General features: G+C 53.1%; 11 protein-coding genes across 11 annotated transcripts in view; 7 read left to right on the top strand and 4 right to left on the bottom strand.

The window, feature by feature from the left end:
- Positions 1-7,035: 7,035 nt before the first annotated feature.
- ISF_00238 (Dynein regulator) lies at positions 7,036-8,567 on the bottom strand (the record flags this gene model as incomplete). The annotated part of the gene is made up of 3 exons (XM_018843845.1): positions 7,036-8,238; positions 8,291-8,459; positions 8,530-8,567. The coding sequence occupies 3 exons, from the start codon at positions 8,565-8,567 to the stop codon at positions 7,036-7,038; spliced, it is 1,410 nt and encodes a 469-aa protein (XP_018708295.1).
- A 1,672-nt stretch (positions 8,568-10,239) lies between these two features.
- On the top strand, positions 10,240-10,638 carry ISF_00237 (hypothetical protein; the record flags this gene model as incomplete). The annotated part of the gene is made up of 1 exon (XM_018843844.1): positions 10,240-10,638. The coding sequence occupies one exon, from the start codon at positions 10,240-10,242 to the stop codon at positions 10,636-10,638; it is 399 nt and encodes a 132-aa protein (XP_018708294.1).
- A 621-nt stretch (positions 10,639-11,259) lies between these two features.
- On the bottom strand, positions 11,260-12,357 carry ISF_00236 (hypothetical protein; the record flags this gene model as incomplete). The annotated part of the gene is made up of 3 exons (XM_018843843.1): positions 11,260-11,914; positions 11,977-12,201; positions 12,266-12,357. The coding sequence occupies 3 exons, from the start codon at positions 12,355-12,357 to the stop codon at positions 11,260-11,262; spliced, it is 972 nt and encodes a 323-aa protein (XP_018708293.1).
- Positions 12,358-14,478: 2,121 nt separating this feature from the next.
- On the top strand, positions 14,479-14,831 carry ISF_00235 (hypothetical protein; the record flags this gene model as incomplete). The annotated part of the gene is made up of 2 exons (XM_018843842.1): positions 14,479-14,663; positions 14,702-14,831. The coding sequence occupies 2 exons, from the start codon at positions 14,479-14,481 to the stop codon at positions 14,829-14,831; spliced, it is 315 nt and encodes a 104-aa protein (XP_018708292.1).
- Positions 14,832-15,431: 600 nt separating this feature from the next.
- Positions 15,432-16,272, bottom strand: ISF_00234 (3-oxoacyl-(acyl-carrier-protein) reductase; the record flags this gene model as incomplete). Its single annotated transcript, XM_018843841.1, has 3 exons — positions 15,432-15,733; positions 15,794-16,195; positions 16,251-16,272. The coding sequence occupies 3 exons, from the start codon at positions 16,270-16,272 to the stop codon at positions 15,432-15,434; spliced, it is 726 nt and encodes a 241-aa protein (XP_018708291.1).
- Positions 16,273-16,696: 424 nt separating this feature from the next.
- On the top strand, positions 16,697-17,782 carry ISF_00233 (NADP-dependent alcohol dehydrogenase C; the record flags this gene model as incomplete). The annotated part of the gene is made up of 1 exon (XM_018843840.1): positions 16,697-17,782. One exon carries the CDS (start codon positions 16,697-16,699, stop codon positions 17,780-17,782), a length of 1,086 nt encoding a protein of 361 aa, XP_018708290.1.
- Positions 17,783-18,240: 458 nt separating this feature from the next.
- ISF_00232 (hypothetical protein) lies at positions 18,241-18,659 on the top strand (the record flags this gene model as incomplete). Its single annotated transcript, XM_018843839.1, has 2 exons — positions 18,241-18,256; positions 18,382-18,659. The coding sequence occupies 2 exons, from the start codon at positions 18,241-18,243 to the stop codon at positions 18,657-18,659; spliced, it is 294 nt and encodes a 97-aa protein (XP_018708289.1).
- Positions 18,660-18,976: 317 nt separating this feature from the next.
- On the top strand, positions 18,977-21,157 carry ISF_00231 (Malic enzyme, NAD-binding protein; the record flags this gene model as incomplete). The annotated part of the gene is made up of 6 exons (XM_018843838.1): positions 18,977-19,276; positions 19,342-19,545; positions 19,598-19,729; positions 19,943-20,256; positions 20,388-20,707; positions 20,817-21,157. The coding sequence occupies 6 exons, from the start codon at positions 18,977-18,979 to the stop codon at positions 21,155-21,157; spliced, it is 1,611 nt and encodes a 536-aa protein (XP_018708288.1).
- A 395-nt stretch (positions 21,158-21,552) lies between these two features.
- On the bottom strand, positions 21,553-21,797 carry ISF_00230 (hypothetical protein; the record flags this gene model as incomplete). The annotated part of the gene is made up of 2 exons (XM_018843837.1): positions 21,553-21,680; positions 21,737-21,797. The coding sequence occupies 2 exons, from the start codon at positions 21,795-21,797 to the stop codon at positions 21,553-21,555; spliced, it is 189 nt and encodes a 62-aa protein (XP_018708287.1).
- A 1,533-nt stretch (positions 21,798-23,330) lies between these two features.
- On the top strand, positions 23,331-24,167 carry ISF_00229 (ammecr1 family protein; the record flags this gene model as incomplete). The annotated part of the gene is made up of 1 exon (XM_018843836.1): positions 23,331-24,167. The coding sequence occupies one exon, from the start codon at positions 23,331-23,333 to the stop codon at positions 24,165-24,167; it is 837 nt and encodes a 278-aa protein (XP_018708286.1).
- Positions 24,168-26,556: 2,389 nt separating this feature from the next.
- ISF_00228 (Small GTPase superfamily, Ras type) overlaps positions 26,557-27,282 on the top strand; it is a gene marked incomplete at both ends in the record, with an annotated part of 1,114 nt that continues 388 nt past the window's right edge. Inside the window, one exon of the mRNA XM_018843835.1 lies at positions 26,557-27,213. Within this exon, the coding sequence (XP_018708285.1) occupies positions 26,557-27,213 (657 nt within the window). The remainder of the gene's footprint in view (positions 27,214-27,282) is intronic.

Below are 27,282 nucleotides of genomic sequence, written 5' to 3'. Positions count from 1 at the left end.
AAAATGAAAAGTCATAATCGCCCTATTGGTCTCTTAGCCTAGATCCACACTATATCGCTCAATTAGATTGGCTGTAATGTCCATGTGGCCCAGCATACAAGCCTACATGAGAGCTGTGCGACTATCCTTTGTCCGAGGCCTCGATAGACCCGTTGCCGTGCATGACATCTTTATGGCTAGTCGATCGATGTAAATTATCGATCATATCTCTTAATCGTGGTCCTTGCTATCTTTATCTACTGTAATTTTGCCCATAAGTCGAAGAACTTGCCTCCAATTATCCCCCTTAAGAAGATTCAGAGGAAGTGTCGGCTGATAAATACCAGCCTTGCTCTGGGAACGGAGACACTGAGCCATTGCTACAACATTCCGTCGCAAGCGCGACCTGAGTGGTGTTACCATCCTGCCGCAACTGCTGAAGTCCCTCTATGTTTCTGCTGAAGACGATGCTATAGTAAGATAATCAACAGCCATGCACGACAGGTGAGGAAAGCGTACAACGCCGACATCCCTCCACCAAGCGATAGGATCGGCCTTGTACGTCATATTGTCCACCGGCGGCTCCGACAGATATCGATCAAGCTCATCCTGTGCTGGTATCGCTGACACGTGATGTTGCCGTTTGCTTTGTCGCCCCTGGAGGTCAGGACTGGTCAGCGACCGACTGAAGGCCAGGCGCCGCTCAATATAGTCCAAGGCGCTCGTGGCCCGTGCCGCGCATGCCGTCTTAGATTCGTCGTCATACACCTTGTTCAAATACCTATCTTCCCATATGCTTCTGATGCCCCTCCATACGTCCTCTTCCATTCCGAGGCCTGACGAGACGGAAGTTCGCCCCAAAGTCGCTCGAGGGCCTGCCACTTCTTACAGGGATGGAAAACAACCGACGCTACATAGGCAGTAGAGGTCAACTTGCTATAGTAGTCATTCAGTTTCTTCTAGCCAAGTTTGATGTACACCTTTAAAAGCCTCCGCGTTTTTGTATCCATATTATGGAACAGTTGCACTTCTTCTATGACCTGGCTATCATTCTCTTTAATTATCGCTCCTTAAACGGCGAGTTCTAGGTGGTTAATTAGCATCTCCATCACCTAGAAACACTCGTTAAACCCTCCTGAAGTTGAACGACTTCTCGTAATGCCCTCACCTTATAGCTGCTTGGAAGCGACCTTAAATGGCTGAAGGATCTTCTAAATTGTAGTAACAACCTTCCACTCCTTAAGGGAAAGTCTTTCCCGTAAAACTATTGGTCTGTCATTTTCTCTGCCGCCGTGGCTAATCCATCGTTCCTTAATCATCAGAAACATCCTGTTTACGGCCGCCCGTTTTAGTAGGGCGCGTGAAGCCATTGCCTCGTCGGGTTGCCAGCGAGTGCAGACGTTTTGTACCCAAGTAAAAATAGGCTCCGCTGGGGCGGTTTGCCGTTGAGCTTCGTAAAACTCCTCGAGAAGTTGACTGCTCGTCCGAAACGCAACGCCGATGTTGTGCAGCTTGCCAAACGGTCCAAACTTGCGGTACTTGTCCAATTCCACCGCATTAATCGTTTCGGGTTCTGGGTATTAAGCCTGGCTGTCTTCGGTATCAACTTCTACCTCCAAGAGCGGGACCTTGTTCGGCTTGCTAAAGTCATTGTCCATCGCGAGCTCATCAATGGCTTCGGACACGAGTCGTTGCTTATCCTCTTCACTCATAAAATCTTTATCCCCCCAGTGAGCCAGAAGCTCGTCAAAATTGTCTTTTTTTTGCTACCGTACATCATGGCATGGACTGCCAGATTCAGAACATGGGGAGCATAGCGAATCCGACGCTCCTCCCAGTCGAAGCCAAACTCTGCACCAAGCGCTCCCATAGCTGTATCATTATTGGCGGCATTGTCAAGCGTACAGTACCCAATACTATTTCGAAGAATTAGTTGCCCAAGACACAGAATTTGGCAGGCAAGCATTGCTGCATCTAATTTAAAACGCCAACAAGATTCTCGAACTCGGAGCATCGACCTAGAGGTGAGTGGTAGGGAGAGCGCCGGAGAAGCAACCGCAACACTGGTAACTATCTCAACTCACTAGCTCGCTAAGCCTCCTTCTCATAAAATCCATATCATCAGCCTCCTCCCATAGCACCTTCTTCAATTTGTCGACAGCAACCCGCTTCGCCGTATCCGTCTCCGGCATGCTTCCAATCGCGCTCTCCGTCTCCTGGATCTCTCGTTTTACATCCCTAACAATATTCCAGAATGCGACTGTCTTGTTCTCATAGCCACTTTCTTCTAGACTGGGCCGCCTTCTCCCTCAACAATGTCTAGCCATCGATGCATGTGCTCCCACTTCTCAGTATATGTCATCCCCGGGAGATGCACCAGGAGATTCCCCTTATCTCCTTCGAATCCATGGCCGAACTGATATGCATTGAACAAAATCCTTGGCATGTAGATTCCATGCCGCTTATATCCCGTGCCATCAAATCCGCCCTCCTCCTTGGCGAGGACATTTTCCATGCTTGTCTGGTCGGCCGACCAGCCAAGGTCGATTTCTGGGTGGAAAAGCGGATTCCCGGCCGTTTCTAAAAGCATGTTGACCGTCCAGGGATGCACACGCAAGAAAATTATTCCATTGTTAAGCCCATTGTGGTCCCTTGAGGCGATAAAGTGGATGTCACTAATATCGGTTGGTGGAAGGAAGATAGTAGGGGGTATAGCCGGGTTAAGGATGATTGAGTCTGCATCTACCCACCTATATCTAAATAAGCATCACGGGACATATTAATAGGAGTGTGACATACATAAGCCAATCTAGTCTTTGTTCTACTGGCTTAGCCAGTTCCTGCAGGACAATAGAGAGAAGGTAGCTTGGCTTACTCCAGCTACCAGCCGATATCTCTTGCCGTAAAATATGCATTTGATGGTTCCAGCGATCACAGTGTCGCCGGTGACTTTGGAGCGCTCGTTCACAGATCGGATCTTCTCGACCGTAAAGCATAGATACTTTAGCCAGTGAGGGTGTCTGTATTGGTATTTGTGTAGATTGCTTGGTAATTTCTGGTGAGTTGCCCGGGGGTGTTTCTGTCTGTGAATAGTCCAGTGATGGATAGAAACCGAGGTTCCAAGTCAGGATCAAAGCGACTATGACAAGGAAGGTGATGCCGAATCTGCGTCTGGTGCGCCCCAAGTACGCGAGAAGCATATCCAAAAGCTGCCTGTTGACGAGAACAATGCTCTTATTGTAGGACATGGTTCCTGGTCAAGAAGGGAAAAAAAAAAAAAAACACGTATGGACCAGATAGAGAGTTGAACTGGACGACGCCGAGTCGACACTTTGTGCTAGAAGGAAAAATAAGCGCTGTGGTGGGTCATGAAATGTTGATGTGTTGGTGGCGACACCATGAGTCTGGGTCGGGCTTACAAATAGTGCTTGTGCAGCTCGGCTGCAGGGTTGAATTGGGGAGGCAAAAGGGCACAACAGGTGTAATGCTGTTCCTTATCCTTCTATATGGGCAATAATAATATAAGGGAAATAGCAGCGCTTCTTATGGGCATTTTCCACTAAACTAGATGTCTCTTGTCCCCTAGTCGACGGGAGACCCGGTAGGGCCGGTTGGATAAGAGAGAGGGTCCTGGTAGTGCCTCCACCCACTTGAAAAATTAGTGTCGGCCCGCAGACTCCGATGCATCTGTCCCAGACGAAAAGCGGGCACCATACCTGATATGTATTAGAGGATACTGGTCCATGTACGAACTACTTCGACAGCAACCCTTCCCAGAATAGCAGCATGCGTGGTTGTCTCTCCACCGCCATGCCCGCCGCCGTGGCCATGGTGGTGGTTATGTATGCCTTGTGCGCCTCCCTCTCGTTCTTGTTCTTCCTCGCCTGTTGGGCTACACGGCATTTTCTGCGCTCATTACATAGGCAGCACAAGATGCCTCGTTACTTTTCTCTTCTTCTTCTTTTCCTCGCTCCTTTTCGCAGCTCGTCCGCTTTCCCAAACCCAGCCTTCAACGCTCATCTCGCTGCCGGCACCAATGAGACGCAGCACCTGGTAGTTCGAGCTGGCGAGCCCCACCCGCTTACAACCTATGGCTATCTGGATGGAAATCCGACTCACTTTCGCACCGCCAATTCTGTCAACGGCTCGAATAACCGTGGTGGGACAGTAACCCCACAGGCTATTTGCTGTATCGAACCGACAGTTATATGTGGCCTGGCTGGAGCCTGCATTGATCAGCATGACTGCACAAAAGGTTGTGGCAATCTCCAAGGAAAGCTTACAACATTTATATGGTTGGTTGAATTTCCTATTGAGACCTTGAAGAACGACTTGCTGACGCACATTTGTTGACAGTAACTCGGACCAATATTGTTCCACCGCTGTTGGCCTTCGCCACTGATCAATCGTATTCGTATATTGCTTGTGGTGGGAAGTCTGGCATAGACAGTTATTTCGTGTCTCCTACTGCCGCAGCGACGACGACGATGACGACGACGACCCAAGACACAAAGGCCACGCAGCCAACGCCTCTGCCAACAGCAGCCCCGGAGCCGAAAAAAACTTCGACAACGACAGTCACCACTAGCAGCAGTACCAGTGGCAATACTGGCGGCAGTAATGGCGGCAGTAATGGCGGCAGTACTACCTCGGCCGGCACGACATCACCTGCAATGGCACCGGCAACCTCCAGTACTGCCACGCCTCGAGATTCTGGCACCAATAACACTCCTGCTATTATCGGTGGTGCGATTGGTGGAATTGCTCTCCTCTGCATCTTTGGTCTTGCTGCCATTTACTTGATTCGGCGCGACAAAAAGGCCACGGCGAAAAGAAACAAGGAGAAAAGAAGCACTGAGCTATTGGCCTTGCCAAACACCGAGGATAAAAAATACCCATCGCACAGAGCCACAGGAGGATGGGGTCCAAGAGAGCTTCAAGCTCACCAATCCGACCCCGTGGAATTGCCCAGCTAGCCAGATCTCTTTGCTCCGAGCCGGAAATCGACAATGCCGGCCATGGTTGAATAACTGTTGGCCGAGGACGCGGCCCAGTAGTCTGATGGTGTTAAGGAGAGCGCCCCACAGCGATGTAAAACTCTTGAATTTTTCGGGCTAGCCTCCGCGGTTGGCAGGCCCAGCGGTTAGCAGGTATCTAAGAATGGCGTGTCTTTTTTTTATTGTTTTTAGATCTTTAGAGGAGAGCAGCAACTAAAGAAACTGTAAAACAATGACGAGAAATGTCTTACGTTCGTTATCGCAAAGTGTGTACCTGCCCTACCGCCTTTTGGCTATGATAGGGTTGCTAGTGGTGCAATTGATCACTTAAAGGGCAGAATTCCAATTGTATCCCGGGCCGGACACAAGGCGGGGGCGCGCCGGTTTCTCAAGGTCATGGCACTGAAAAATGGGCTCGCGATAGTCAGGTACGACAGCACACATAACATAGTGAGGAACAGCACTTACTATAAGTGTTAGAATAGGCTGGTTATTTAAATAATATAATAATATAATAATTAGTTAGATAAAGCTATTATAATCATAAAAAAACACTATAGAGTGTACACTTAGAACCTAGCTATAATAGTGGCTTAATCCTAATCTATAGTTAGTCTATTTCTTAGGAAGAGAGTTAGTTTAAATGTATAAAGTGCTAATAAGTAGTTATTATAGTATAAGCAAGTTAGGAGATGTCTCCTAATAGTAGAGCTATTACTTAGATTAATTAGTAGAGATCTAGTCTGGCTATCTACTAGAAATCCCCTTCCTTATATATCCATCCTATTCTCTACTGTGTTACCTAGATCACTTGGCTCACTCCGTGATCCTAGTGATCCTTGGATCAATGCTGGATCACCGTGATCCCCAGTGATCCAGTCACGTGACCAGTTCTTCTGTTCCTGCGCCCTCGTAAGCGCCCTGTGGTCACTTGTCGGGCCGCCCTGCCCCTCATCTGCAGTACCTCAGTGCATTTGTAACACTCCCCCTTATGTATAGTAGCCACTTCGTAACACCCTCTCTTGTCTCTTCCCTCCGTAAGAGATTCAATTCAACTTTATATCGACGCCTACTCGCAGCAGCCGTAGGGCCAGTCCTTAACATAAGCCACCGTTATTCTAAGGTTCCTCCGCGTACCTAAGCGTTTCCCTTTGATCATAAGTGGGAAGCGCAACCAAGGGCGTAATGGCCCTCACACACTACAGATGGCTTCATCATATTTTTGACGGTGTTGCATGCTTTGTGATTGCAGCTTCTTGCGGGCGCTTAGCAGTGTGCTTGTAAGGTACCAGTGACACTACCTGGTACCTGTGGACAAACTCTGGGGGTACCTCTCTGTGGCTGGTCCACGCATCCACAAATGGGTGTGCCGACCACCCAAAAATGGAACCCAGGACACTGACACAGCGTCTCTCCTTGTATTTCTAACACGTATTCCGTCCTGGTTGTAAAGTTCAGCTCTTTTTCGCCTAGCTGTCAGTGGTCTCAATCTTTTTGTTCTCGACTCGGGGCCCCCGGCGCGGCGAGATCAGCAAAGTATGCAGGACGAGATCCCGCACCACCACCACCTCTATCATATCATACAGGTCTCACATGAGAAAAGGAAAAACGCAAGCTTCAAATACCGCACCAGTGTATGTGCCTTTGTGTGCTGCCCATGTATTCCATATTATCCCATTCAAACTAAAGAAGTGTAGAAGAAGAAGAACACGAACCCCGCCCATGTCTAAGCGTGAGAATATCTTGTTGCAAATATGAACCCAAAAGAAGTGTGCTTTTTTGCATCTGTTTTTTTTCCGTCCCTCCCCCTTCACCTAAACTCTTTTATAACCCCGCAGAAAACAATCGTGTCTTTTCCTTCCTTTCTTCTGTCCTGTCGTCATTCAATGCCAATTTATCTGCAAGTGAAGAAACATGATTCATAGTCCTTGCTCGTTGGTGGGAAGGAAGCATGCCTTACCCGTCCCCCATCTTGATCTTGGTTGTTGTTGTTTTTGTCCGTCATAGTCGTGAAAAAAAAAAGTAGAAAAGGTTGAGTCTATGCAAAACGGGGGCCTCTCTAGTTTGCCCACACCTTGACCATCTGGTCGACGCCGCCCGTGGCAATGACGCAGCGAATGTGCGCGTTGTCCGCTTCGAGCTTCTTGATAGCGCCGACCTCGCCCCCCGCCTCACCGTGGCCCCCTCCGTTCGTCACGGCTGTCGTCGCTGCGCCATCCTTGGCGATGCTGGGCGCCCACCGCAGGCACTTGACGAAGCGCTCGTGCGCGTCGGCCAGCGTCTTGACGCACTTGGCCTCTTGGGCGAGGTCCCAGCAGCGTATCGACTTGTCGTCGGCGGCGGAGAGCAGGTACTTGCCGCTCGGGTGGAAGACGAGCGCGTTGATCCAGTTGTCGTGGCCGACGAGCACTTTGAGGCAAGTGCCGCGCGAGTCCCATAGCCGGATCGTCTTGTCGCGCGAGCCCGTGGCCATGAACTCGGCGGGGCTGGACGTCGGCGGCGGCTTCTTGAGCCCGGCGATGGCGGCGAGGTGCTGGTAGGCGGATGGTGGCGCAAAGGCGCAGCACTGCACCACGTGCTCGTGGCCAACCATGGTGGCCTTGGTTTCCGGGTTCGGCAGCGTGAGGTCCCATAACCGGCCCATGTGGTCCGCGCTTGTTGAGATGAGGTAGTTGCCGTCGGGCGAGGGGCAGACGTCGCGAACCCAGTCCGAGTGGCCGGACAGCGTCTTGACGCAGTACCCTGTCGTGGCGTCCCAGATCTTGAGCGTCCGGTCGCCGCTCGCACTCACGAGCATGTTGCCCGAGGAGAAGACGCCGGCGGACCCGGAGGGTATGAACCGTACGGCACTGACGCTGTGGTCGTGGCCTGAGAGTGTTCGGATGTTTTTATAGCCGTCGGCGGGGTCCCAGAGCTTGATGGTCAGGTCCGAGCTGCAGGACGCGAGGAGGATGGCCGTCTTGGGCCCGCCGTAGTCGAGGTCCAGCACGGCCCTGGTGTGGCCCTTGACGGTCTGCTCCGCCTCGCCGAGCTCCCAATCCCAGATTTTGATTGTGCAGTCTTCTGAGCCGGAGGCGAGGGAGGTGAATTTGGGGTGGAAGGCCACACAATTGACAGTGTCACGGTGCCCTTCCATGCTGTGTCGTGCTGGGGTTCGTGGTAGCCAAGATGCGGGGTCGGTATTTCGTTTCGAGATGGATGTTGGCGTGGCATTGTCAAGTTCGGATTGTAAATATGCGTTTCTCGTCTCCAGCTCCATGATCTTGGCGTCGTCAGCACCCAATGCTATGGCGTCCTTCGCAGGTTCTGCGTACCTTCTTCTGTAATCGTACGATACTCGTCCACTTCTTTTCTAGTAGCGACTCGTACTTCTTGGCCGTGGCCGCATCGTATACATCCTCGCTAAGCGACAGCTCCTCACGGAGGGCTGCCGCGCTGCTGTGCAGGTTGTTGGCCGCGAGGTATGCTATGATGGACTTATGCCTGGACGAAGAATGAATTGGTTAGTAACTCCATCCATGCCCAATGGGGGATTTCTATGTCATGCACTAACAGTTCCTCAGCCTGCCGTGCAGGCAATGTACGGCTCATTGTGGCGGTGTGCCGTCGCAGCCGTCTGGCGAGGCCGTCGTTGTTGCTCGGCTCGTGGCGCAGGGGTGATTGGTCGTTTTTTCGGTCGTGAGAGCCCGGATCCTGCCAGAGGTCACGCCGCGAGACAATTCGCTCAAGAACTTGGCGCGCGCGCGGCTCTTCGTTTCCTCTCCGGGTCTGTGGTTTTCGGGTTGCGCGTTGGGTGAAGCGGTCAAAGGAGGGGCTGCCGACGCGGAGTGGAGGGGGTCGTGGAGGGACAGACGAGGTAATAAGCGTTGAAATTGAGACGTAATGCGCTTCGAATGCTGGTTGGGAATTGAGTCAGGGGTGCTGTGTTGGGAGGCGAAGTTGTCGGTGGAGCGAATGGCTATCTTGGCGAGCTGTAGGAGAATTTCCAACGAGGTCGGGGTAGACAGTAACTTTGGGATTGCTGTCGCCGATGATCCATAGTATCGCCAGCTGTTCTCAGGTTCGTACCTGTAGTCCGTCAAGGGCCTCGTCAATGTCCCACTTGGCTGGCTCGTCCCGTTGCCGTGGGCTGCGGGTCACGTGTAACTTTGACAACTTGATCCCGATTTATGAGTACAATGTCTCGCTCTGAATTACATCAGTTTGAACAGTTGATATTTTGTCCAACTTTGTGAAACGTATCTTTTGTTCGAAATGTTGCTCGCGGGAGGGAGGACCACAGGTTCGAGAGTTTGGTACTTGGCCATCTGGACCCACTTCGGCCGTTGCCCTCTAGTTACAGTACAACCACCACCAAAATCAGCATCCAGCATCACTATCATCATCACCTATCACCAATCAGAAACTCTTTCTGGAAGCCGCCCATCCCGACCTCTATTTAGAGTGTTTTTTCTATTAGAAGAATTGAATCTTTGGGCCGCGATACTCCCACCAGCGGATGCACCAGCGAGCCATGATACTCGACAATGGCTCGCACAGCGGTCGCTATTTGCCCAACGAATGCTGCAGGGTAGGCTCTTGACATCGCTATCACAATGGTGGTCAAATCGAGCACCGAATTCTCATGCTTGGTGCTTGGCCTTATCATTTAAGTAGAAATCTCCCCTCCCATTATATTCAGTTCCATGCGAGCTCAGTTGCTAGCACCTGGCGCGCCATACGCTCTCGCGTAGAGGGAAGGAAGGGCTTCCGCAGGAACGGAACGAACCAAGGCCCTCAGCCTTGGTTCCATGGCCAGGATTTGGTCCCTACATCAGCATCGAATAACCTCGTTGGCATTCTTTTATTGCATGTTTTACATTAAATTTTCGACTTGCCTCCCGTCCGCCATCAAAATCGCAAAGCATACATCATGCCGCGTCGTAAGTCAGGGTTGCCTAGACATCCGTATCGCTCCTCTTGCCTCTCTTGTCGCTCTCGTCGGGTGCGTTAATTCTTCTTGGAGCTCTTATTGTTTATACAAGATAAAACTGACGCGGAAAAGATCAAATGCGGTAGAGAAAAACCTGTTTGCATCAATTGCGTCACCCTGGGCGAATACTGTGTCTTTGAAGGCCCATGGTCGTTGCGGGAGCACGAGGCTCGCCTGGACCGAGACTGGCTGCAGCGACACCGGCATTTATATTGGCCGCGAAAACTGGCACACAGGGAGAAGCCTGTATTTATCGTAGCACATGCTGCCGAAAAGGTGCAGGCACCGACCATGGCCTGGGCTGAAGAGACTTCTACAACGCATGGCAACGATCGTATTGACGCCTCTGGCGTCCAAGACACTGCAGCAGAGGCCCAGCCTATGGCGGAAACCCATAACGGCTCCATTATCCTCCCGAATTGGGTCTTCTCATACGATTTCGGGTGCTCGAGCCCTGTGTTCGAAGTTGGCAGCCCTGAGCGCAAACCGGTTGATGATATGCCGCCTCCCCTGTTGGACAACTCGGTAGTGGCACCCTCGTTCAGCCTCGAGCCTGCGATCAGCGCTGCTGCGCCCGCCTCAGTAACACCGTATTTGAAGCATGACAGCAGGGATGCCTCTTTGGGGTTTGACAGGTCTCTTTGGTACAGACACTGGACGCATGAGGTCTACAATGTGATAAAAGGATAGGCAGGTGCAAGAACTTGATTATGAAGGAGGGCTGGAATTTGCCAAGAAACAGTCACTGATAAGTACTTCAAATGGGACTCGGAGTTTTAGCAAGCATAGCATCAATACAAAAGCGATTCGTCCATACTTCCCAATTGCTTTGCCTGCTCATGAATGAATACATGGCCTCGCTCCCTAGCGTGATGAGATTCTGCATAGCAAGGGCGCGAGCTTGTGACGGGTATTCTGAGCTATGTTGAGGACTTAATAGAAGCTGTCTGAAAGCCAAGAGCCAGTACCTTGGGTGAAATATGTCCAAAGGATGGCATACAGGCTGACTGGTTTCACTGCATGATGCCGTCGTTCACCCTTGATACTGTTTATTAGCAAAGGTGGGAATAATCGTATGCAAAAAATAAAAATAAAATAGGCTGGTTCGTGAGGGGATTTTGTTGAGACTTGTCTATTTTGTAAAAGATCATTCGCTAAATCTGGAATAAGAAATCTATGGCCGATACAACATCGTTTCATGTCGCCCATTGCCCAAACGCCGATATTTACCTCCCTCACAAGACGAAAGCTCTCCATAGATTCATCATGACACATTTATAAAAAAAAGTATTCCTCTCAAAACTACCTGAATCACTTGTGCTGAGGCTCTGGTATATCCGTCTCCTGCGTCACGCGCGGGCCGTCTGAGCCAGGCACCTCGTAGCCGTCCGGGCTGAGCAGGGACACCTGGTCCGCCTGCCCGCGTGTACCCGTCTCGGCCTCGTCCTCCTCCTCCGGCACCGCAACCAAGACGTGGTCGCTCGACCAGCTGACGGCGCGCGACCTCGTCGACGGCCCCCGCTGGAGGGTAGTCTTGGCCTGGACACCAGGCGAGAGGGTCTGCGGCGAGAGGCCCTTCGGCGAGCCCCCTCCGGGCGGACTGCTGCGCGCGAAGTAATCCCCCGCGATGGACGGCGCTTCTCGAGCGGCGTGGAACGAGTTGCGCTGGGCCATGTAATCGTCGAACTGGGTGTCTCGCTGGTGGTGGTACGGCGTGGTGTCCAGGATGTCAAGGGGGACTGCCGGGAAAGTGGTCCCGTCGTACACGGAGCCGATACTGAGGCGACCGGACGACGATCGGATCGAGCTGCGCTTGCTGGCGGGCAGGTACGACGTGTTGCCGTACGTAGAGCAGTCGTCGTTGAAGCCGTAGCCCTTGACGTTGGCCGGGTGGGCGTAGTCGTCGTACGCGGAGAGACGGCGGTAGGCGAGGAAGGCGTACGTGGCCATGACGCCAGTCAAGAGGCTGGAACCAACCGTTTGTGAGCGACGGACCGAGCACGTTTGGGATGCGCAGCAGCAACTTACAGGAAGAGGCTGTCCAGGGCGATGCCGACGAGCGAGTACTTTTCCTCGCTCAGGATGACGTACACGGCCACATCGAGCGCGAGGATGGCAAAGGCGCAGGTCGCCTTGACGATGTGCGTGAAGAGCATGGTCCACGGCGTCAGCGACTCGGTGTAGTACCGGCCGGCGTCGACGAAAGTGCACAGCGACGCGATCAGCGACATGGCGATGTTGGTCACCTCCCAGCTGCCCGCCCCGGCATTCGTTAGCAAAGCTTGCACCGCAGCCATTCCCGGTTCCGTTGACGTACGCGTATTCAATCATGGGCGTCTGTCCCGCCTGGACCTTGTCGGCGTGATGGTGCATCGTGTTTCCGAAGCGCCAGGCGAAGAGGCCCATCATGGTCGTCGACAGGAGCAGCTGGGACGCCCATATCGGAGCGAGGAGCTTGATGCGCCATTGGGCTCGCGCAAACTGCGCCTGAGCCTTGTGAAGAGCCATCTACGGCCCCCGCGCGCGCCCTCTGTACGCTGTACCTCTGGGTTTCCCTTTCCAGCTTTTCTCGCTATGCAGATATCATATAGCATGCGTACATGCATGCAATGGGCAGCGAGCAAGCTTTATGGTTTGGAAAGGGTCTCAAATATGTCGGGCGGCCATCTGCAGCAAAGGGTATGCAGATCCAGCAGCCTGACGCCTTTTATGAACATGAAAGAATCAGCATCCAGCCACCAGGCTCGGTAAACCCTCTCGAGCTGCGGCCCATACAAGGCATCCGAAAAACGCCATCAGGAGGGGGTGCAGTTCAATCAATCAATCAACCAATCAATTATTCTGGAGCAATTTCCCTGCAGAGCCACCAGACAGCCTTACAAGCCCACACGGAACTGGACGCCCGGCGGAGCGCTGCTGATGGCTGGTGCCTGGAACTGACGAGCCCGCGCATGATGAGGGCCAGCGGTGACCGTGGAGTCGTGGACTGGTCGAAAGGAGCAGTGAAGGACGGACAAGGATGGGGCTGAGCGGCTGAGTGAAGGATGGAGAAAGCCAACGCACGCTAACAAGAACGCCATGGCAGATTTGCATATTGAAGGTCTGGATGCGTGTAGATAGCAGTCACGATGGGGTTACATTGATCAACTTTTTTTCAAGAAGCAGCGGACCTCTACTCGTCCGGATTTTCTTTTCATAATTTTCTCGTATATATATCTTACACCATCGACAAGTCACTGTATAAAATTCTATGCAAAGAGATGGTTTCAGCAGCTGATGAGCGACTTGTTGGTGGAACTTTAGCGACCCGCCGAGGCTGACTGACGGACAGGGAAGGCCTCCCATACCGAAATAAGCGCCCACAACAAGTCGTGACCGCTGCTTCTGTCCTGGCCAGGGGTGCGTTACTACGGTACTCGGTAAGGTGCGTTGGCAATCTATTTAGGCTCGTTTGTCCCTAAATTTAGCGTTGCAGTGGTGAAGATGAAGGAAGCAGTCGCCTGCCATGACGTCTTCGCTAGCCATGGAGGCGACTGAGCGGGTTGTCATAAGAGTAGTAATATCGCACGCATAGGGCATCGATCAACATGCAAGTAGTAAGTTTTGGCCACTACGGTTGAGGATGCAGATGTGTGTACTATTTTGGGAACGTTACAGTGAACCATGTCACTGTTGGCCTGTCGCTTATTATTCTTCGTCGGTCCGTGTGCGGCAACCATAATTAACTTCTTCGCACATATGTTCATGAATTCATTTGCGCGTATGGAGTTAATGCAACCATCTAAAAGAAGCTCTGCAGAGTAGTACTTGCAGAGGAGATAGCCTCAACCATCGCTTCACAAGTGTTCTCTGTATTCCGAGTCAGGGCCAATCCGCCTTGTCCAGCACTTAGATCGGCCACCCCAGGTATGGTGCATGAACCATGCGAAAACCCCTGCGGAAATGACAGAAACGTTGGCTCTATTGGTGAAATTCCAGCAGTTATGCGTGACAAATTAAAAAGTGTCCCCTCGTTGCAGAGAGGCTTGTATGTACGTGTTTAGGGTTTAACTACCGGGTAGCAACTGGCTTTGGCGAGCAGCGAGGAGCGAGGGAATCAAAGTACAACTTTAACTTACTCTATAAGGAAACCTGGGGGTATATTTTACTAGGGTATATCCAATAAAAGTTATAAGATATGCTAATTCCCATAGGTAGGCACCGGGACACTGTCACTGGCCCGGTGCCATTGTCTCACAGAAAGTGTCTACATACATCCTTGCTGTGTCAAAGTTGTCTTGGTTGGGGTTGTCTGTTCCGCCCTCTAAGCTTATTAGTTAGAACCTAGTGCCACCTTCTTCGGCTTTTAGAAATACAACGGGCGACGAAACAAAACGATCGCAAGGGCAAGTGTGTAATGCCAGAATCATCTTGACGTCACGGTTCCTGCATCAGCAGTAGCGGATTGCAGCTGCCATAAATGAGACTCCTAATCCATCTCATTCAAGGGATGAATTCATCATCAAAAAGTTTCTACTGAGCACTTTCACAATGATTCACAATATTTCTAGGGCAGTCCGTGGCTCTCTTTCGTCGTGTCCTTCCCCTGCACTGCTCACACCGACGCTGGCACGCATCTCAGCGAAGTGTCGCTTCAAGACCACCAAATCAGGCGAGGAGGGACAGTTCAAGGCTGTGGCGGCCTCTCAGTCTGCCCATGAGCCCAGGCAAGCAAGGTTGGCCGTTTTACCGTGTACTAGCTAACAGTCGCTAGCTATGAGAAGAGGTCGAAGCCTCCGCACGAGGCTGCCCGGCCTGAAGTCCAGCGGCAGATGCCGACGCAGCCGAAGCACGAGAATGTGCCCGCGTCGGAGAAGAAGAACGTGACCAAGAACTCGTCATGATTCCTGCCACGATACAAAATGCAAGCAGTCAAGAGGACGCCAGTTTCGACCATCTGGGGCAGATGCGTTGATTCGCAGGAACGATTGTGAGCCCGTAGATGACGACTGAACCATACGGTCTGACCCCGCGCTTATTTGATCGGTATTCAAGGGACTAGAGATGTACAAAAAAATACATGAGATTTTTTTTAAAAAAGAAAATAGGCAACAAAACGGGAAGCTATGCCGGCGCCGGCAAACGTAGTAAGACGCTGTCTGTCCGACAGCCGTACAAGCCATAAGCAGCGTTGCCATGTCTGGTGTCGGAAAACAGCAACCGTGTCTCTAACATCAAGTCCGGGGCGCAATTAGAGGGAGAAAAATGCAGGCTTTGAAATCAGCCATTTACAACGACCCCGCCATTGCAGTGCAGCGTCTGCCCACTCACACAAGAGCTATCCATCGAGACAAGAAAGACGACGCATGTGGCAATCTCCGAGGGTTGCGCCGGTCGTCCCATTGGACTCGTAAAATTCTTTTGCGCCTTGTCATTCATCGTAGCTGGGATCAACGGAGTCCAGACTAAAGCTCGACATGTCAGCCATTGAACTACAACCTTGGTTAGGTGCGGATTGACGTACCGGGTCCCGGCGCGACTGCATTGACTCGGATGCTTCGCTCGAGACACTGATTGCTCAGACCTCGTGTGAAGGAGACGATGGCGCCCTTTGACGACGTGTAGTCGAGAAGGTCCGGCCGGCCGATGTAGGCGTTGATGGAGGCGTTGTTGACGATGGTGGCCCCCGCGCCCATGTGTTCCAGGCTGTATTTGGCCATGTAAAAGTAGGAATGCATGTTGATGTTGAACGTGTGCTCCCACTGCTCCTCGGAGAGGTCGGAGATTCTCTCCACCACCATCTGGTCTTGTCATCAAGTCAGTCAGGGCCGGCGGCGCCTGATGCGAATGGACACGTTCAACTCACAAGCGGCGTTGTTGAAGAGAATGTCGATGCCGCCCATCTTCTCAAGGGCAAAGTCGACTACTTTCTTGCAACTCTCCTTCTTCACGAGGTCCAAGGCGATCAGATGACAGACGCCCCCGAAATTCTCGACTTGCTCACGCGTGTCTTGAGCGTCTCTCTCCTCCTCGGGCAGGTATGCGATGCAAGACGTGGCGCCTTCTCGGGCAAAGAGCACTGCAGTCGCGGCGCCGATTCCGCTGTCACCGCCGGTGATGATGGCACGCTTCCCCTTGAGTTTGTTCGCAGCATGGTATGTTGTTGCGTTGCCTCGTGCATCTGGTAGCTGGTCGCGGGTGGGCGCTGGATTCGGCATATCGTGGTCTTTGCCCGGGAAGCTTTGTTTCGAGATGGGAATGTCCTTCTCTAGGATAATATCAGAAAAGTAGAATAGCATCGCTTTGTCCGAGTATTTGCATACCGTTATTGAATTGAGTTGCCATCGTGCGCAGAGATCAAAGCAAGTCTGAAGAAAGTAAGTCGGCGGTGGTTTAAATCCGGTGATGGGGGCTTGATGGTGAGGTAAACTAGTATACGGTGTGATTTGAATGGCCCTCCGCTTTGATTTAACTTTAAAAGTTATGCAGCAATTAGAAAGCGAGACCGGTCGATCTAGGATGGCAGCAGCCAGCATCATCTTTACAGCTAGAGTCGGCAATGAGCTGTCTATGACGCAAGTGTTCCTCCTCTTGCAGCCGCACCCGCACCAACGACAGCCCACGTCACCATGAGCAGTACAAGCTACCATTTTACATGCAGGACAGAATGGAGGAGTATATATTAAACCGCGTTGGGCATCGGTAGTACAGCTTTTGTGTGTGCTTCAATCGATTCGAGGAAACAAAACAAAAAAATTTGCTACTCAACATGGGATATCCTGACACATTCACCGGGTTCTGCGTCGACGGCCCGAAATCGTGGAACAAGTTCCACAAAGTCGAATTGAAGCCCAAGCCATTCGGCGATGATGACATTGACGTCCAGATCGAAGCCTGCAGCATCTGCAGCTCCGACCTTCACACCATCACCGGCGGCTGGGGCGAGTACGCCGGACCGCTGTGCGTCGGGCACGAGGTCGTGGGCAAGGCCGTCAAGGTCGGCAAGCACGTCAGCGGGATCGAGGTCGGCGACCGCGTCGGCGTCGGCGCCCAGGTATGGTCGTGTCTCGAGTGCGACCTCTGCAAGGACCGCAACGAGAACTACTGCCCGCGGCTGGTCGACACCTACAACGCGCAGTACGAGGACGGCAGCCAAGCCCACGGCGGCCTCGCCTCGCACATACGCGCCCACGCCTACTTCACCTTCCGGATCCCCGACGAGCTGGAGACGGACGCGGCGGCACCGCTGCTCTGCGCGGGCATCACGACGTACTCGCCGCTCGTGCGCGCGGGCGTTGGGCCCGGCAAGCGCGTCGGCGTCGTCGGCGTCGGCGGCCTCGGCCACCTCGGCCTGCAGTGGGCCGCCGCCCTCGGCGCCGAGACGTACGCGCTCACCCACTCGCCCTCCAAGGTCCGGGACTGCGAGGCCCTCGGCGCGCGCGGCGTCATCCTCACCACCGAGGACGGCTGGAACGAGCCTTGGAAGGCCAAGTTCGACTTCGTCCTCAACTGCGCCGACGCCACCGACAAGTTCGACATGTCCACCTACCTGTCCATCGTGAAGCCGACCGGCGACTTCCACATGGTCGGCATCCCCGACAAGCCGCTCCCGCAGATGTCGGCCGGGCTGTTTGCCGGCGGCGCCCCGAAGCTGACGGGCAGTCACCTCGGGAACCGCCAGGAGATGGAGGCGCTTCTCAAGCTCGCGGCGGAAAAGGGGGTCAGGCCTTGGGTCGAGAAGATGCCGATTTCTGCAGAGTCGTGCGGCAAGGCTGTGGAGATGCAGCGCGACAACAAGTTCCGCTACCGTTGCACCCTGACCAGCTTTGACGAGGCGTTTGGAAGGGCAGAATGATGTTCATGGTGTTGGCAAGAAAATATAGTAAAGAATGTGATTTTAAGGAGAAACTACTTAATCTAAAATAACTATTTTATGGAAAGCCTAGCTTACGAATTCTGCGCAAACTCTGGCGGACTCGGATGAATGCGTAGGCAAGCAGCCAAGTCTGCGGCAAGTTACGGTCGAAAAAAACCCATTGTGATTTTTACTTTATTTCCTTTCCATCTCTTTTAAAACATACTATTTTCAATAGTTTATCACTGTATTCCTAAAGACGTCGCGTTTGAGGTGGACTCCTCTCCGCCTACACCATGTGTATGTCATGATGAGCTACAGATCACCTCACCAACTCTGTCAACCGAGGCTCATGGATAAATGAGCAATCAACTGCTTACAAGTACGCTATCCTTTCCAGTGCAGGCCTTTAACTTTCATCATCAAACACCCGAATTTAGGCGACTTTGTACGTGAAAATGGAATCATTCAAAGGTATGCCCACCCCACACAATATGTGCACTGAAGCCCCGCGCTTCCCTCTAGGCCGGAGATGCCTCACATAAACACAATACACCCCGCAACACATTGCCTACGGCCGCTGACAGAGCTTTTAACAGAGAACAAAGGCGAACGAGTCGATCAAGCCTCCATGAACAGCTCGGCGCCGGGGAGCGAGAGCCTGAAGAAAGATAACACCGGCCCCATCACCACGGCCACCAACCGCGTCGACCAGAGCGGCTTCACCCATCCCCAGCATGACATGAGTGCTCCGGGAAGCAAGAGACAGGAGCCCGACTCGGCTGCAGGAGTCACTACCGCGACCAACATTACTGACGACAAAGGCTTCACCACACCTGGAGAGGATATGAGCAAGGGCCGCAAGGATACAAAGTGATGTCCGCTAATGGGAGATACTTTCCGTCATAGGTTATTGTAAATTTAATTCTCATGATAAACCTGATAAAGCACACTGCAGATCGTCTGTCGTTACGCTATAGTAACGTCTAACTATAGCTTGCTTGGCCCACCCGCAACTGGAATGGTGACGTTCGCATGATGGGCCCAAGGCAGCTCAGCAACCATCTCTCCTTGCTCCCAATTTCCTACCGTTGCAGAGTTGCTTGTATCATCTATGCACACTCTGCACCTTATTAGCTCCAATCGTTCATGAACCATCACTGCCATCGCCCGTCGTTCATCTCGCCCCTCAATATGTCTGCCGCGGAGCCATCGTCCAGGTTTAGCCATCTGCCTCGCGCGGCGTCTGACGCATTGCAATGCTCAGTTACCGGTCCGTTGCTGCTTTCCCTTGCCCGGTACAATAAAGGCTCTGCTTTCCCGGACGATGAGCGCAAAGCGTTTGCGCTGCACGGACTGTTGCCGCCCAAGATCCAGACGCTCGAGGAGCAGGCTGATCGTGCCTACCAGCAATATTCCAGCTGCGGTGACGACCTCTCCAAAAACACATTCATGGCCAGCATGAAGGTGCAGAACGAGGTCCTGTACTACAAGGTCTGCTGAGCCTCGCCTCGTGCTCGTCGCTGCAATGCTTTAGCTCACCTTGAAATCTTACACAGCTTCTCCAAACGCACTTAAAGGAAATGTTTAGTATCATATACACTCCCACCGAAGCAGATGCCATTCAAAACTACTCTCGTCTGTTCAGAAAGCCGGAGGGTTGCTTTCTCAACATTCGCGATCAGGATGCAATTGACGAGTGCTTGGCTGCTTACGGCAACGCCGAGGATATCGATTATATTGTAGTCAGCGACGGCGAAGAAGTAGGGCAACCCAAATTGCAAGCGAGTATAACAGAGTGACTTTAGCTTCTAGCAGATCTTAGGCATCGGAGATCAGGGCGTCGGTGCCATCCTCATCTCCGCCGCGAAACTGACCATTGCGACCTTGTGCGCTGGCATTCACCCATCACGTCAGCTTCCCGTCGTCCTGGACTGCGGCACCAATGTACGATTTCAGCGAGCCCCGATCAGCTATCAAGTGCAGCGACTAATCAAGTCCTGAAGAATGAGCACCTACTCAAAGACGAACTGTATCTCGGGTTGCAAGAGCGCCGTGTACGGGGCAAAGAATACGACAATTTCGTGTCCAAATTCATTGAAGCTGCTCGCAAGCAATACCCAAATGCCTATATTCATTTGTAAGTAAATTACCTTACAGGCTACTTGGATACGCGGCTCTTCTTTCATCTTTATTGACTTTGCAAGTGAGGACTTTGGCATCCAAAATGCAAAGCGAATCCTCGACAGATATCAGTCTCAGATACCATGCTTCAACGACGACATTCAAGGTACCGGCTGTGTCACCGTTGCTGCTATTCTTGCTGCACTACATGTCAGCGACGTCAAGGTCACGGACGTCCGGGCCGTCATATTTGGTTCAGGCACCGCTGGGATGGGGATTGCAGACCAACTCGCCGACACCATTGCCAGGCAAGCAGACAAATCCAGAGAGGATGCGCGCAAGCAAATATGGTGAGTCCCCCACAATCGACAGTTTCCTCTCAGAAAAAAGTAGAAAATGTCCCATATTCTCCGGTTCTTTGGGTGCGCGGTTTCACGGGACAAGTTTGGGGATGTGTATTCTGACAAGACGCTCGACGCAGGTGCATCGACAAACTCGGCCTTCTCCTCAAGTCGCACGGCGACAAGTTGACTGCTTCCCAAGCGGAAATTGCAAGGGACACGGACGAGTGGTCAACCGACAAACAACATGGCCTGCTCTCTGTCATCCAGCGCGTCAAGCCGCATGTCCTAGTTGGAACATCGACCGTGCCAAACGCCTTCGACGAGACGGTCATTCGCGAAATGGCCAAGCACGTCCAGAGGCCCATTGTCTTTCCTTTGAGCAACCCAACTCGTCTACACGAAGCGCGACCAAAAGACCTCTTCACTTGGACCGACGGCAAGGCTCTCGTCGCGACCGGTAGCCCGTTCCCTCCAGTCGAGTACGGGGGCCATGAGTTTGCGATTGGCAAGTAAACTCGTCCGAGGTCCTAGACTCCAGAGAACTAACCTCTTCCCCGTGTTATTAGCCGAGTGCAACAACTCTACTTGCTTTCCTGGCATCGGCCTCGGCGCCGTTTTGTCTCGTAGCCGGCTCGTGTCCCGGAAGATGCTGGTCGCAGCCGTCGAAGCGCTCAAGCTGAAGTCGCCTGCCCTGGGGAACCCTGCGCGCGCTCTTTTGCCTGATGTGCAGGACGTGCGCGAAGTGAGTGTCGAGGTTGCTGCCAAGGTGATTCAATGTGCCGTGGAGGAAAACCTCGCGCAGGAGAAGGACATCCCCCGCGACGATGGTGAACTCAGAGAATGGATAAGGGCGCAAATGTGGGATGCTGCATACCGGCCGCTAGTCAAGCAAAACGTGAAGAATTAAGGGTGGTATCTAAAAAAAAAAACACCGAGGTTGTAATCTGCGTCAAGAGTATTGTCGCCGGCTATTGTCTAGTACCCTGTAGGCCAAAATGGCTTCTACTGTCACTCCCTCCACAAGTCCAAAACAGGGTCTAGTATTAGGATGCCCTCGTATTCTAGTGACATAAACTCAACGGGAAGAGATTGTGTATTAACGGCATCTTTGGCTCTACAGCGGAGAGAATGAAATGAGGTTATTGGAGGAAGACAACACAGCAGATTTTATTATCCTATAAGGTCGCTAATACGATCCCGTCTCTCCACTCATTTCCATGAAGAGGGTATCCGAGTCTCCGTTGCTCAACAACACGAGACTCTCTGCTGCTCCCATCGTCTTCCACCTCTTATATCAGCCGTTTACAAGCCGGCGTCGAGGTTGGGCTGGGAGACGGTGGCGGCGTCAAAGGGAACAATGTTGCCGTTGGCATCGGTCATGGCGGGGGTTTCGACGGTGACTTGGTTGCCCTCGTCGGCCTGGCGGGGAGCTGTCACGAGAAGTTATCAGTTAGCAAGAGTCTGTTACAATGGACCGAATACTTACCAACGGGGCCGGCGACAACGGCGGCAATGAGAGCAAGGAAGGTCACGGCAGTGAATTGCATCTTGAAAGATTGAGAAGAATTAAAGTAGGGTTGAAAAAGAAGGATTGATATCGAAGAGAAAGAATAAATTAAATGAAGGACGATTGGGGAGCTGAAGGATGAGAGAGAGGGTCGAGAAGGAATAGAACGACTACGACTTACAGGACAATGAGTTATTATATTCTACGTCGGTGCACCTTGCGCCACGATACAGGAGTGACGAATTGCAATTATTGACTGCCTTCAATCACAGACGGGATCTGCGGCTCGGAAGTTGGACGACCCGTCGGTTGGTGGCCAAGGCTGTCTGATGACAACTCTAAAGACCAGGCCAAGTCAAAACGAGACCGGACCATGCCCGTACTCGAGATGACACCCGAAAGGAAGGGACGAAAGGGACAAAAAAAAAGTGTGGACGAGATAAAAAAAAGGCCATGGCTCTCAAACCGGGTTCGATATGCCCGCCAAGTTTCAAACCAGCCACAGAGTATCAAGCTGGAGAGGGCTGACGAAAGATTGCAAAGGCCCGTCCGATTGGCATCTGTCATCCCCCATTCGGAGGGCATGATTTGTGTAACGAGTTGGCGATGAGATGTTTGTTGTGGCGAGGTATGGCGTTCGAGGCCCTTTGCTGCCGTGGTGCAGCGGGGACTGCTTGAATCAGCCCCTCGGGGGTGAAACGCGGGCGTGCTTCAGAGCTGGTTTATCCCGGGTCCCGCGACGGGCAGTGTTGCTGAGACGAGAGAGGCGCAGATGAACAGACGAAAGAAGAGGGAGGCGATATTTGAAATGTTGCTGGTGCTTGGAGGCATTGCTGCTGGTGCGCTAGTTAGAGAGAAGTGGCGAGGTGATGATGCGGCCCAGGGTGGTTGAGGTTTTGTGCTGGGTATCATCGCCGGCTTGATCGGCATCGTATAGTCTGGAGTTGATTGTGGTAGTAGAGAAAGGGAGTACGAGAATGACTAATAAATTTTAGCATCATTCTATTTTTGAACACGGACCATGTTCTTTCTACGGACCTCACCCGGGAGAAGATGGCGAATTGTGCAAAGTCAGGTTTATGCAGTGACAAGCGCAAACGGCGTCAAGCAACACGAGCAATGGTCGACTGGGCGGATGGGTGGGGGCAACTCTCGCAAGAAAAAGCAGCCCTAATCATTATCCAAGAGGAATAACCTCAAAAAAGAACCCACGAGTTCACTGCTAGTGTCCACGTTTATAGCTCAAGCCAGCTATGATGGACGAGGTTGAGTTTGCTTGGCTGCTTGCATCGCGGGGTCCATGATCGAGGTGGGGTCGCAGTGACATGTTGTTCGTTCCCCTCTTTCCTCTTTCTCTCCCCCGCAATGCATATGCATCGTTTGCACCTCGTACACTTTTGTACAGGACGCATTTGGGAAAAAGAAGCTCAAAGACCTTGAGAAAGATCAGGGGTCGAGGGCCTCTTTTTCCTACTCCTAAGAATTTTGAAAAGAAAAAAATATTACACAATACATTTTCCCCTGCCGTCGCTCCCGTTCTGTGCGTGCTACCCCTCACGTTTGGGCAACAATCATGGCCACGGTCGAACACTGCCTCCTCTGCTTCGAGGCCCTCGACGCCGCGCTCAACAAGACCGGAGCCATGTCTCTCGACGAGCTGCGCGCCTCCTGGGCCGTCTACAACAGCTCGACCGCGCCGCCCGCCGCCTTTTCCCCCAAAGACCCCGCCCTGCAGCGCGTAACCGCCGCCGACGGCGATTCCTCCTCCTCATCGTCATCCTCCACGTCCCTCGTGGCATCCACGCCCGCCACGACCGCCTCCTCCTCGCTGACGCCCGCAAACATCACCTCGGCGCCCCTCTTCGTCACCTGGAACACCCTCGACAACGCCTCCCCGGACGACCCCGACCCCGACTCTGACCCTGACTCTGACTTTGACGACGACGGGGTCTCTCTCCGCGGCTGCATCGGCACCTTTGAGAGCCAGCCGCTCGCCGAGGGCCTTCCCGAGTACGCGCTCATCTCCGCGCTGCAGGACACGCGCTTCCCGCCCGTCACCGCCTCGGAGCTGTCAACCTTGCAGGTCGCCGTCACGCTGCTGACCGACTTCGAGGAGGCGGCCGACGCGCTCGACTGGGAGGTCGGGCGGCACGGCATCCGGCTGTCGTTCCGTGACGCCGCGGGCCGCCGCTACGGCGCGACGTACCTGCCGGACATCGCGGCCGAGCAGGGGTGGACCAAGGAGGAGACGCTGTTCAGCCTGGCGCGCAAGGCCGGGTGGACGGGCAGCCGCGCGCGCTGGCCGGAGCTGGCGCTCAGGCTCACGCGGTACCAGGGCAAGAAGCGCTCGCTCAACTACGCCGAGTACAGGAAGTGGAAGGACTGGGCGGCCGAGCAGCAAAAGGCATAGACGGGCATGGGCTGCTGCGGGCGTTGGCTTTCTCTCTACCTAGAGGTCAAGAGGATAGAGTCGCGGGATTTGGTTTCTTTTTTACGCATTTTGGACGCATTTTGGTGATTCAATATTTGACCAGTCATTTTTTTCGGGCGTTTCGGGAGTTGGCAAGCATATCTCACTTTTCCGTTGCTTTTTCGCAGGACCAGTCAGTCACTGCGTCGTGTAGTGAGACTTGATACCTGGGTGGCAGCACCAGGGCAGATGCCCCTTCAAGCCGAGGACAACTTTTGCCGTGGCTGTATTTAGAAAACTCTTCTCATTGTGTATGGATGGAACCAATACATGGGTATTTCTGACATGCGAGTAAACGCACGATGTAGGTGTGGCGTAGTTTTAAACGTCGCTCGGCTTGTATGGGGATGAAGGATGAACGTACCCGGCGCAGGGGTAGAAAGGTAAGGCGGGGAAGTGGTGGGCGAATTTTCCTTGTTCATTTCAGGTAGATTGTTCGATTCAGGCTGTGTATGGGCCGACAGGTTATGCGCAAGTACGAATGAGAAGGCGCATAAGATTGCATGAAATTCGGGATTATTGCCGACCTTGGCAGCCTGAAGTTGCTGGCAAGGACAAAGCCCAACCACTAATAAAACTTACAATGCTATGGGGGTAGGTGCCGTGCCCGCTGGCATCATTGTTGAGCAAACAAACATGAACCAACAAAAAGAAATGTTTTAAAATGCAATTCTAAATGAGAACAAAAGGGATATCAGTAGTTGAAACAGACGTATTACAAAAAAGCAAGCAAGTTTACGGACAATATGTGTATATGCCCTCCCTGCAACTCGGCTGTTGTTTATTATAGTAGCTCCAAGGAGGGGCGACCCTGTTTTCAGGTGGTGCATTTTCTTTTTGCTTTCAGGCCCGCGACCTATCGGGCGCGACAACAGAGAATCATTCAGGCTGCAGGCCAAAGACAATTTATTGATCAGCCCTGGCATGAACGTCTGGCTCTTCTGCGCCGCTGCGTACGTATGTCTACGCTCTGTACGTCGTTTTGCGATTATGCAGAGCACGGGCGTCCGCCACAGTCTGAGCTTGGGCAAGTTGAGACGAGAGAGGCAGGGGTCGTTCATGTAGGGAAGTCCAAGATGGGAAGAGGAAAGAGACCGAGGGGTGAATTGACAAGTGCCGTGGTCGGGATATGGGAAGAGAGAAAAAAAAAGCCGGCCAAGTTCGTGTTGTGTGATTATTATATAACTCTGAACTACTGATAGTGATAGGACCAGCGGTGTCGGAACCTGGCCGCGCCACAGCCGCAACCCGAGTCAAAATGACCAGCTTTGTTGGTGATATCCCTGCGATCACTGAATGCATGCAATACGGGCAAAAATTAGCGAGATGTATGTAGATTTGCTGCGAACTGCCTGTAGCAAGCAAGGGCCACCTCGGAACCATGCTGGCGGTCCCCCAGTGTCTCATTACTCCCCTCCCCCTCTGACTAACTTACCTCCTAACTATGACGACGCGCCCTGCGTCGGTCGGCAGGTGTTTGCCAGCCCCAGCGCCATTCTGTCTCATTGTGGCACATGGCTTATTGATTGTTTATATTAATTCGTATAAAAAAATAGGCTCTTTGTTTTTGCCTTTTCATCCGAGGCTGTGGCCGGCCGACTATCCGTGGGTAAAAAGGGGAACAAGAAGGCGTCGTCCCCGCGGTCTACCTATTCATCCATGTACTACAGCGGCCTACTACCTACCTACTGTATGTATGTATGTATGTACCTCCCAATACACACGCCTCATCTTTTTTCTTCTCCTTTACCCTTTGATCATTCATCACAAAGGCTGTGCTCCTCCTCTTCTCAGGCACTTGTCTCATCCGCCACGTTGCTCTATGCAATCTACCCAGACCAAGCATACCATCCAGATAACAAAACGTGCCGCTTCCCAGCAAACCCCACCACCGAACACACCCCCTGGACGCGACAATCGACGCCGGGGCCTCTTCCTCCCTCCTCTTTCGACCCAACGGAGACGGCAAGCGACGGAGAAATACAACGTGTCTGCCTCGCCTGAGGGGCTTCTTTGATCACCAGCTGGCTTGTATCGGCGCTCAAGCACCTCATCTCTTGCATCGTTCGTCCGCGACGTCCTTTTCGCAGGGATTTTTCCAATCTCGTTTGGGTCAGAAGCGTCCGCGCGCAAGCACTCGCGTGGCCGCCCATCGGGAGTGCTCCGTACGCTATTAATTAATTGAAACACGGCAGTTGATCACGACAACTTTCCTAGTATTTCCACGTTGTCATCCCGGCGCCGGCAGGCCCAGGTCCTTTTCTCTTTGACAAATAAACAAAAACTCAAAGTTTCGCACAACAAAAATCATCACAACCGGTCCAAGCAAATGGCCTCCTCTTACTACCAGCCCGGGCCTCCGCCGCCCCCTCCGTCGCAGCAATACCATGCGACGCCTACACCAACGCCCCCGACACCCATCTCCATCACCATCTGCGGCGACGGCGGCTGCGGCAAGTCCTCCATCACGCTGCGCCTCGTGCGCTCCCAGTGGACCTCGGACTACGACCCGACCATCGAGGACAGCTACTCGGTCTCGCGCCGCGTCGACGGCGCCGCCTACACGCTCGCCCTCACCGACACCGCCGGCCAGGAGGAGTACCGCGGCATGTGGGCCAGCTCCAACCTCGGCGCCGACGCCTTCCTGCTCGTCTACGACATCACCTCGCGCGACTCCCTCGACGCCCTGCAGTACTTCAACGACCTCATCGACATGGAGGCCGAGACGCGGCTGGACAACGCGGAGCGCGCGCGCAAAGCCGGTCTCGGCGGCGCCGGCGCGGCGGATGCGAAGCGGCGCGGCGCGGGGGCGGGCCCGCGGATGGTGCCGCCGGTCAAGATCGTGGCGGGAAACAAGTGCGACTTGCAGCAGAGCAGGCAGGTGTCGGCGGCGGTCGGGCTGGACTGGGCGCGCAGGCGCGGCTGCGGCTTCATGGAGACGAGCGCGCGGCTCGAGGTGAATATTGAGGAGACGTTTGCGCTGCTGGTGCGGCGCGTGATGGAGCGCAGGCGCCTGGCGCAGATGGGCGTCCTGGACAACACGGAGCTCAACGCG

This window comes from Cordyceps fumosorosea, assembly GCF_001636725.1.
Source record: "Cordyceps fumosorosea ARSEF 2679 chromosome Unknown scaffold_1, whole genome shotgun sequence".
NCBI lineage: Eukaryota > Fungi > Ascomycota > Sordariomycetes > Hypocreales > Cordycipitaceae > Cordyceps > Cordyceps fumosorosea.
This window is presented reverse-complemented; position numbering and strand designations above follow the sequence as displayed.